The sequence below is a fragment of the Daucus carota genome, chromosome 6 (genome assembly GCF_001625215.2).
Source record: "Daucus carota subsp. sativus chromosome 6, DH1 v3.0, whole genome shotgun sequence".
In the NCBI taxonomy this organism is placed as follows: Eukaryota; Viridiplantae; Streptophyta; class Magnoliopsida; order Apiales; family Apiaceae; genus Daucus; species Daucus carota.
Window position 1 is genome coordinate 8,238,276 of NC_030386.2, and position 11,120 is coordinate 8,249,395.

An 11,120-nucleotide genomic window follows, 5' to 3' on the forward strand; every position below is an offset into this window, starting at 1 on the left:
TTCTATGGTGAATGGAAGGCTTTAAAAAATTTACTACTATTGTGCCAAGAAATTTGTGAGGTTATCTATTTTTGCAAGTCGATTGACCCATTTACGAATATGCTTCCCTGTCAACTTGTAACAGATATCTTCGCAAAAATGGTTGTAGTTCTTGACCATTAGATGATATGTATCGCCATTATAGCTTGTTGAGTGATGCTCTATGAATTCCCTAACCTGATCAGGGTTGAAACACTTGTCCCAATGAAGATTGACTTCCTGATGGGCATTCCCGGGGCTGAACCTCAAAGACACCACTGGTAGGATAGTCATGCGCGCCAAATGCATACTCTACACCATGAACTGTCAGAAGCATGTAAGATTAACACTGCAAGGGAAAACGGAAACAAGTATTGATATAAACTGGTGATTTTTTGGTGGTTACAACATAGATTGCGTAGAATAAATAGAAGTATCAAAGGATCAAACGACGACTCCCTGTTACAGTAATCTGAATAAATCATTTTGGTCAAAGTAACTTAAGCAAGACTATTCGGTAACTAGTGCAGTACAATGTTCAATGTTTGTAGTTTATTCTAAACATCACATTTTATACATAAGTCAGCAACAACACAAAAAATAAATTCGGGCAGGACAAATATATGCACCACATCAAGTACTCTATTGTGAAAGTCATCCAGCACTAGAGGGCATGCATTAGACACACAAACCATTGTTTCCTCAATTTTAGCAACAAGGAAACTATTTAGTTATTTCAGATAATCTCAACTCAAATTTTTTCCTAAAAATTATCTACGATTATAAATGCATATAACCAAAAGCACAACCCAATAACAAACCTAGCTATCTATGATTACTGATCTAACAAAAAAATCACCATAATATTTGTGAAACATTGTGCATAATTAATTTCCCTTAAAACAACTACATGCTATTAAGGTTCAAGCGTTACAATATTCTCTAAAAGTTATGCGGCGTATACAGGACATCCATTCTAGGAATGAAAAAATCGACTTAAATACAACAATGTTGTTCGTAAACCTTCCATAACTTACACATTATTCAAGTAGCAACAATGCAAATTAAGGGCACAACCCACTATTCTTCACTAATCAAATTAATGTAGAGTTGGGTTCAGTGGGGAACTAAATTACCTCTAAACATCTCTAGTGATGATCCTGACTCAATGTGATGGTGCTACAATCAAAAGCCTTTAAAAAATGTTATCACCGTCTTGTTCTGCAAGAATCGTGCTTCAGTGTCAAATAGAAATATATAGGCAATTGTTCAAATACAAACCACTAAAATAAAAATTAAAATACAAACCAAGAGAAACTATACCTAAAAGACATCACCCACCTCCTATATGTCATCACGCACACCCTCCCCCCCCCCCCCCCCCACCGGGCCCGCTAAGGCCTCACCAAGGCTCCGCATAGGTCCTGGACAGGCTCCAGACAGCCTGGAGAGCCAAAACTTGGCCCAACCATGATCCCACTAGGCACCATCCTGACCTTACTAGACACCACTTAAACCTCGTCTAGGCCCATCTGGGGGTCCATCCGTAGTCCCAAAACCCTTACCATTCTACTTAATCATATTGATTTGTATTTTTTTTTAACGTAGGAACCCGCAGCCGAACCCTTCGGGTGCGCACTGGGTAAACCCACGAGCTCACGCAATAGCCTGCAAACTACGTGAATCAAGGTGAACCGCACATAAGCGCGATAGGCTCTGATCCAGGAGGCATAATCACAAATTCTGCTCCATTCGAAAGTCGAACCTGTGACCAAGAGGATACTTGTCCCCTCTTTAACCAGCTGAACCAACCCTTGTGTATTTTAATAGTTTGCGTTGAAGTAGGATCTTATATATATCATTTAAAACAAAACAAAAAAAAACAAATATCCATGATAAACTTTAGGATCATATATTTGAATTTTAAAATAAAATAGTATATAAAATAAACAAGTATAAATATAACAATAACAGTAAAATAATATAAAAATATATGATTAGAAAATATAAAATTTTTTTTGATGTACAACATTATTGCACGCGTAGCACAGTCAAAAGTTTCCTAACAATTCCTATGAGATCTTATCCTAAATCTGATAAATATGAATCTAAATTTACTTTCAAAATATATAAATTTCAAACGCTAATTTTATTTAATCCAATCCAAATCAAACATGTTATCGTCCCCGCAGATTAATAAACAAGAGAAAAAAAATAAGTAACAGAAACAAAAGTAAGCAGCGATTAGACCTCCACAGAATAGACACGCAACAACTATTTTGTGTCATGGCGACTAAGCTCGTTTGATAATGTGGTCAGGAAGAGGCCACAGCCTCCGCATTACTAGTCACCCGTCTGCTAATTTTCACCGTTGTTGCTGCCCAAATTTGGTATCAGTCTTATTCTTTTCCAAATGGTGTTCTCGAATCTCCCATCTTTCATTTATCATCAATATGACTTTTTCTTTTATTTGAATAAATAATCACTAAGAGTCTAAGACACATAGTCGGTGTGACTTTTTCTTTTTTAGATTTTCAACGCATATTTTAAGATATTTATATAATATAGTTTTATAATTTACTAGCCTTAAACCCGTGCAAAGCACGGAAGACTATATAATTTTAAATTTATTATATATAAGTTTAATTTTAACATCATTTTATTAGCGTCATAATAATAATTAATAATTTTTTTATTAAATTATATTCACTCTTAAAGATTTAGCTTTTAAAATATTTTTATATTATAAGTCTTTAGTATAATTAAAGGATAATGATGAAGTAGTGATGTAAGAGCAAAATACCTCTATATGTTATAGACTTGTATTTACAAAAGGAGAGTTTAATATTAAATTACTTTTATTTATTTAAGTAAGGGTAATTTAGGGATAACCAAAAAAGCATGACTAAACCAAAAAATATGAACAAAAGTTAGGACTACAAATTATACCCATCTTGGCTTATTATAGTATAGTATAGATTTTCAAAATATTTTTTTATAAAATTTTAAATATTAAACTTTTATTTAGAAACAAATATTTATCTAATTTATAAAATTATATTTCTTTGGAATATAGACTAGGTGCCGTAATTTCTATTCACGATATAAAGTGTTGAGCGGTTAATCCTTCTATCCCTTCAGTTTCTCCTTAAGGTGAAGATGAGAGGTTAATCCTTCTGTCCCATCAGTTTCTCCTTAAGGTGAAGATCACAAACATGTATTTTGATACATTTTATAAAAAATATAATTTATAAATTATTAAAATAATTTACCTTTGAATACATAAATTATAATAAAAAAATTTAAAAATAAATTATGATCTTAAATACATAGTGATAAAAATGTACTCCCTCCGTTTTGAAATATAAGTCGCTTGACTTTTTTGCACGCATTTTTAAGTCCTTTGATCACATGTTAAAAATGATTATTTTTGAATAAAAATATATAATTGATAATAATTCAAATTTTTTTTAAAAAACAATGGTTTTAAGCATGCGGTCAAAACACTTTAAAATACGTGAAAAAAGTTAAACGACCCATATTTCAAAACGGAGTTGAATATTAAAAAGTAGACTAGATGTAAAAAGTAAAAATGACAAAACAGTAGTCTCTTTAGTTTCATTTTTGGGAAAGTACTGTACACTTTACTCTTCTTATCCGCAAACATAAAAATGACTCCGAGTTTGGGTTTCTTGATCCTCTTCTGAACTTGATAGCACACACACCAGGCATACACGGATTGATTCAATTGAATCTTACAAATCATATTTTCTTCCATCTAAAACAGGATCCATGGAGAGGCTTATACATACAAACCCTATCCCCAGTTCAACCAAGCAGCTCCACCGACCCTTTCTCCCTCGATTACATTCTTTCAAACCCACCACAATTTTATCATCAAAACCCAACTCCAAGACCCATATCTCCGTGTCTTGCAATCGCCCTTTTTCTCCCTTGGCTTCCACATTTCAAGAGTCTCAGAATCAACTCTCTGTTTTGCCACATGGGTCGCCTCCGAAACCTCATTCTATACACCAACTTGCTCATACGTTCTTTCAGCAGAAAAAGGTAATCATAACTATTCGATTCGTGTGTGTGTTTAGTAATGCTTTATCTTTTCAGATTTGTTGCGTTTGCCGTAACCAGAATTTGCTCATCGTATGTGCCCGCGTGTGAGTTTCTGTGTGGGAGGGCGGAAGGGAGGTTAATTTAGCAAGCAATTATAATATCAAATTGTAAGATTATCGTGAATGAGGAACAAGATCTAACAAGCAATTATAATTCCAAATTGTGAGATTATTGTGAATGAGGAACAAGTTTTGCTATTGGTTTTGATCTTTAAGTTTGTATATTTTGTTATATTGAATTAAATTTATGTTGACACTTAATATAGGCTATTGATGTCGTAAAACAGATTCGATAATAGCAAATATGATTTTGTTTCCCACATTGTAATTTATAACATGCCCAATGCCCAAAGGTTGTGCTAAAATAGATAGAGCTATTGTTGTAAGTCGGCACCAAAAAGTGATTTTTGGTGCCAAAATAGCACCATGTCTCCAATCTCCAATGCATTCTTCTAAATCTTAATTGTGTTTCAAATTTCGCCAACTTCAAAATACACCGCACTTTTGAATTCAATTTTAACTAACTTTCAAGTACCTTATCCAATTTCCCTTTCTTCACTTTTTAATGAGGTGAAAGATTTTAATTCTAACAAGCAATTATAGTTCTAAATGGTGAGATTATCGTGAAATCAGAATGAGGAACAACTTTTTCTATTGGTTTTGATCTTTAAGTTTGTATATTGATATAGTGGATAAATTTATGTTGACACCTAATATATGCTATTGATCATAAAACAGATTCGATAATAGCAAATATTTTGCTATTGATTTTGATCTTTAATGTTGTGTTTGGTTGGGTGAATGAATTTGGAAGGAATAAAAGGAAATTTGAACTATATTATAGCCAATTGTTCAAAATTTTCAGTCATTTCCCACACCCTAAACTAGAGGCCACACTCCTATACCTAGATCCTTTTCATATTTCATTGTAAATATTTTGCACTCACTATTTTTTAAAAAATATTCTTCTCCCTCGAATGTTTTCTTTTAGTTTTACTCATTTCATTCCATTCTTCCCAACCAAACACGGCATAAGTTTTTATATTGATATGGCTGATTCAATTTATGTTGACACTTGACACTTAATATATGCTATTGATGTCGTCATTCGTAAAAGTTAAAACAGATTCAATAATAGCAAATATGATTTTGTTCCCACATTTTAATTTATAACATGTCCAATGTCCAAAGGTTGTGCTAAAATAGATGTAGTAGTTGCTGCAACTAAGGATTTTTTGGTGGCAAAATAGCACCATGTATCCAATATGGGATGCATTGTTTTAAATCTTAATCTTGTTTCAAATTTCGCCAACTTCCAATCACACTGCACTTTTGAATACAATTTTAACTAAATATTAAGTACCTTATATATCAATTCCCCTTTCTAAGTTTTTAATGAGGTGACAATTATAGTGTCATTTATATATTGTTCTATATAGCACAAATTATAGCATTGTGCTATTATAGCACACTATTAGGAACTCGTTTGGTTGAGCTTATGACTTATGACTTAATGTGACTTATGAGTTAACGTAGCTTATGTGATAAGTTGGGAGTAATGTTTGTTTGGGTAAATTTGACTTATTAATGACTTAAATGTTATTAAAAACATAAAGATAAAAATAAAAGTGATTTATGGGTAACTTATGACTTAGGGTAATTTTTATCAAAAAAAAAGTTTTAAAAAAATTAAGTCACTGAAAAAAGTACCTCAAACTAACTTCTGGCTTTAAGTCAGCTTCTGGCCTATTTTTGACTTTTAGCTGACTTCTGACTTATTACACAAACAGATATTTTTCAGCCCCGGCTATAAACCGGGACAAACAGACTCTAGGTTAAGTCCAATGGTGTGGGTATCTTGTTCAATATCTAGATTATAGAACAATAAGTAAAACTTATCACTACAATGGTGTTCTATATCTTGTGTTAAAATAGTGCAATGCTATACCTTGTTCCTAATTTAGAATAAAAGATAAATGGATTTATAATTGAAATGTCATTCCACCTCATCAAAAGTGAAAAAGTTACGCAAAAAAACTATTTTTTTATTCAAAAAAGTGGGGTACCTGGACAGTTGCTAAAATTTGGAATAAGACATAGCACCAAACATTAGAGACATGATTCTATTTTAGCACCAAAAATCACTTTTTGATACCAAATTCTAAATTATATCAATAACTCCATCTATTTTGACATTGGACATGCTCTTAGGTCAAGTCCAATGACGTGCTATATCTTGTTTAATATCTATATTGTATAATAAACTAAAAATTTAACACTCCAGTGGTGTTCAGTGTCTTGTTCTAAAGTAAAACAAAAGATAGATGGAGCTAAATTTGAAACCTCAGCCCACCTCATCAGAATTTGAAATTAGTTAAGAAAAATTAACTTATAATTGAATACTGGTGGGGTGCTTGGAGTGTTGGTGAAATTTGGAATAAGATATAGAATTTTTGGTGCTAAATTATAGCAATAGTTACATCTATTATAACAACCATTGAACATGCTCTTCCTGTGGTGAATTTTAGTTTGTTTTATAATATAAAATTATATATATAAAACAAGATATAACACATAATGAACTTGCCGTAATAGCTTCAGTTTCAGAGGCAGGAGGAGGAACACCAGGAACAACTTTTAATTTACTTAGCTGGTCGACTGTTGTATTTATGGCTCCTTACAATTCGTCTGATTCTAGGGAGATTTAGTTCGCAATAAATTTATATATATTACATGCCTGATTGTGGAACTATTTCACAAGCAGAGAGTTCATTTTGCGCCTCTCTGTTGTTCCCTTTGTCTCCTTTTGTCTGCTTAAGGTCAGTTGTTGTTGCTTAATGCATTTACAAGTGTCCAGCACAAAATTGTGTTCCATCATGGTACCTTAATCTATGAATTTGATGCCAAAGCATGTTAGGTGTTATCTCTTGTTAATCTTGCACTACATTTGCCTGTGTCCTTGTCTCTAAATTATTAATTTCAGCAAAAATACTGCACATTGACTTGTCTGATCCCTTTACTTATATTAGTGTTATATATGTATCTCCTCTACATTGAGAGCTCATATAGTATCTAATTGCTCAATAATTTTTAACAATCTCAATGGCAGAAACTCAATTTTAGAAACTCATTTTCCATTGTTCCTTCTTCTGGAACTTTGTTATTATTAAATCGCTCATATAGATGATAATTTGCAAGTTAATTTATATGTAAGCATCCATGAGTTAAATCATCATATTTGTTTAACTTTGTCATATATATATATATATGTATCAGGCAGTTGTGGCTCGGACTGTAATACTATTCTCAGCTACCTTGCTGCTATTGATCCAACCCTTATTCCTGTCACCAGCATTTGCCTCGTTTCCTACTGCTGGTCCAGCTGTTGCTACAGCGGGGACTAGGTTCTTCCAAAATGAGATTTTGACTAGTGCTTGGACAGGTCTTTTTGCTGGTTGCTTACACACCCTATCTGGACCTGATCACCTTGCTGCTTTGGCACCACTCTCCATCGGACGCACTCGGATGGAAAGTGCTGCGGTTGGGGCTCTTTGGGGCTGTGGTCATGATGCCGGACAGGTCATTTTCGGTTTACTCTTTCTTCTGCTGAAGGACCGCCTGCACATTGAAGTTATTCGTACTTGGGGAACTAGAGTGGTTGGTTTGACTCTTCTCGTCATTGGTGCAATGGGAATAAGGGAAGCTTCAGAAGTCCCTACCCCGTGTGTGGCCCTTGAAAATGGGGAATGTGATGTTAGTGCCTATGAAGCCTTAGAGGATCCCACCGCAGGTAAAAAGAAGAAGATAGGTTTTGCAACTTTTGCAACTGGGATTGTTCATGGGTTGCAACCTGATGCACTTCTGATGGTTTTGCCTGCACTTGCTTTGCCTTCGCGCCTGGCTGGTGCTGCGTTCTTGGGTATGTTTCTGGTTGGAACTGTAATTGCAATGGGAAGTTACACAGTTTTTATTGGAACATGCAGTGAAGCACTTAAGGATAGGATCCCCAGAATAACGGAAAAGCTGACCTGGGCTTCTTCCCTTATAGCTATTGCTTTAGGATTAGGCATAATTATAAGTCAGTTTTTCGGGTTTAGTATCTACTGATTTATCTCATTTACCCTTCTCTATGTTTCAGTAATTAGTGAAAGATTTTTAAAGGTAGAAGTCATCCTATTACTTCTTTATCATCCTCTCTGGTATGAAAATCTTCATATTTATTGTCTTTACTATTTTTCTGTCATTAAAAATTTCATTTTGATTCACTTGCCTTTAGTAGCAATTTCTAAAGTTGTAAGATACGAGGAGCAGACAATTGGATCTTTTGAAGTTATTTTACAAATTGGTGATTATCTTTTAATGTATTTCTATCTGGGTTCTCATTGTACTACTGTATGATAATGGCATCAGTATGGTTGTATTTAATAGCAGACCAATAATGGTAACCATATGAATGTTTATATGTACACCAGTTGGATATACTAAACTTTTGCAGGCAGTGTCAACTAACGAAAGGGAAAGAGATACAGTACAAAAGAGCTTTAAATTAAAGAAAAATCTTGAAAGCAGATCTGTGCCATGGACAAGGAGCAAGACTTCATGCTAATTGCAGGAACGATGGTGTATGAGTTTGCAGGGGTGTTCGCGATGCGGGCGGTGCGGGTTTTTCTTAAAATCGCGAACCAACTCGCGTATGTGGTTTGAGAAAATTCGTAAACCGGAATCGCACCGCGTAATATAAAAATCATGTAAACCGCACCCCAAAATTAAAATTGCGGTGCGGTGCGGTGCGGTTTGTGTGGTTTATAAATATAATTTTATGGAGACTGCATTTTGTGGAGGTTTTGGAGACTTAATCACAACCTTCCATTTCTTACACATCCAAGGACTGCAGAATCGTTTTCTCTCCCTGTCTTGTCCTGCACTTCTAAATCACTTCTAAATCAGTGAACAACAAGCAGTACTTCTAAATCCCACCTAACATAAAATAATAATTCCATAATATTGGTGTTCAATCACAGATATCCTAACAAATAAAAATGATAATTGCATACAAAACAAAGATGTAGTTGGACATTGCTATAATTGGCACTGAACTCATCGTCATTATCCTGCAACAAATTGAATTTGTTGCAAGACAAAATAACACATACATATATCACAAATATGCGAGACAAATTATTAATATTACATTACTAGAAATGCAGGACAAAAAACAGTGTAAATTATAAAGATAGTTTTGAATTAAAACTAAAACAAGAAATGCTGGACAAGAATATTAATAATACATTACTAGAAATGCTGGACAAGAATAGTGTAAATTATTAATATTACATTATTAGAATTGTAGGACAAGAAATGCAGGACAAAGAATATTTAATCATGTCTATTAATTGCCAGATTATTTTAACGGTAGATCTTGTAGTCTTTAAGGACTCCAAAGTTTTTGGTCTCCATTGAACCCAACTCTCTCTCTCTCTCTCTATATATATATATATATATATATATATATATATATATATATATATATATATATATATAGGCCAACATTCTAGAGAGAGACTCCTTATATGGAGTTACATAATGCGCCACTATAAATCATCAATTTTATTATAAATTCTGTTATAGAATACATATAAAACGTGATTTTAATATAGAATACTATAAAATAAATCTACTTTTAAGTAATTTAATACTTAAAATTTGATTAAAAAAAATATATTTTCGAAACTGATTCCACAACAGAATAATTCTGGATGATTATTATTCTGTTATAGAATCATGTTGAGATATTGCATAATTTTAGATGATCTTTGGAATAAAAAAATTGTATAACTTTGTTTTCGGTTTAATAATCAAAATTTGCAATTATATTTCATAAAAAATAAAATAGAATATATATTATGTATATATTTATAATGGTGTGCTACGTAACTCCATATAAGAGGGTATGCTATGGAGTGCTACCCTATATATATATATATATATATATATATATATATATATATATATATATATATATATATATATATATATATATATATATATATATATATATATATATATATATTATTTAGTATATTTAGTAAAAAATTTATTATACGTTATCAGCAGAGTCTCTATCCGAGTTTTATAAAGGTGTACAAGATTTTATTCGTGTTTTATTTCAACGAAGTAGGTACGTTCTAACTTATTTATTTTATTTTATAGATGTTATTATCAACACCCTTGTTATTATTATAATTTTTAAATTTGTTTATATTGTTGTTTAAATTAAAGATTCATGTTGCATGATTATAATATTTATTGTTTTATATTATAAATTTTATTATGTGACACATGATTAATTATTTTATTTACCAACATGTTATATTATTATGTCGTACTTTAAATTCAGAATGGCGAATCTTATTTATTATGTCGTATTGCCCCAGCAAAAATCCCAACCGTTGAACAAAATGCAAAAGCAATTATCTTTTATAGGCATCACATCTATGAAGACCTAAAATCGGAAGACCTCATTATCAAAAATCCACTCACCCTTTGGAATATCAAGGATAGATTTGATCTTCAGAAACTTGTTCACTTGTCATCCGCACGATATGACTGGATTAATTTGAGGTTACAGGATTTCAAATATGTAACTGAATATAATTCAGCTCTTTTCAAGATAAGCTCAAAATTAATTATACGTGGTGAAAATATTACCGATGCTGAAATGATTGAAAAGACCCTCTCAACCACCCCAAAACTATGATCCTAGCTCAACAATATATGGAGCGGAATTTTCGAAAATATGGTGAGCTAATATCTCTCTTTCTTGTGGCTGGAAAGAATAATGAGTTGCTATTGAAAAACCATCAGATACGTCCCACAGGCTCTGCCCAGTTACCTAAAGTACATAACACATCATTCCTGAAGAATGAACGTGGGAAAGGGCATAGAGGAGGACGAGGTTATGGACGAAACCGTGGA

General features: G+C 32.7%; 1 protein-coding gene across 1 annotated transcript; it reads left to right on the forward strand.

The window, feature by feature from the left end:
- Window positions 1-3,634: 3,634 nt before the first annotated feature.
- Window positions 3,635-8,374, forward strand: LOC108224509 (chloroplast protein FOR GROWTH AND FERTILITY 1). Its single transcript, XM_017399152.2, has 2 exons — window positions 3,635-4,086; window positions 7,422-8,374. The coding sequence occupies exons 1-2, from the start codon at window positions 3,811-3,813 to the stop codon at window positions 8,250-8,252; spliced, it is 1,107 nt and encodes a 368-aa protein (XP_017254641.1). The 5' UTR covers window positions 3,635-3,810; the 3' UTR covers window positions 8,253-8,374.
- Window positions 8,375-11,120: the final 2,746 nt, after the last annotated feature.

Bases quoted from the DNA above. Each gene is read 5' to 3' on its own strand.
- LOC108224509 (XM_017399152.2), top strand. From the start codon at position 3,811: ATGGAGAGGCTTATACATACAAACCCTATCCCCAGTTCAACCAAGCAG. The intron at 4,087-7,421 runs GTAATCATAACT...TATATGTATCAG, and splicing joins CGTTCTTTCAGCAGAAAAAG to GCAGTTGTGGCTCGGACTGT.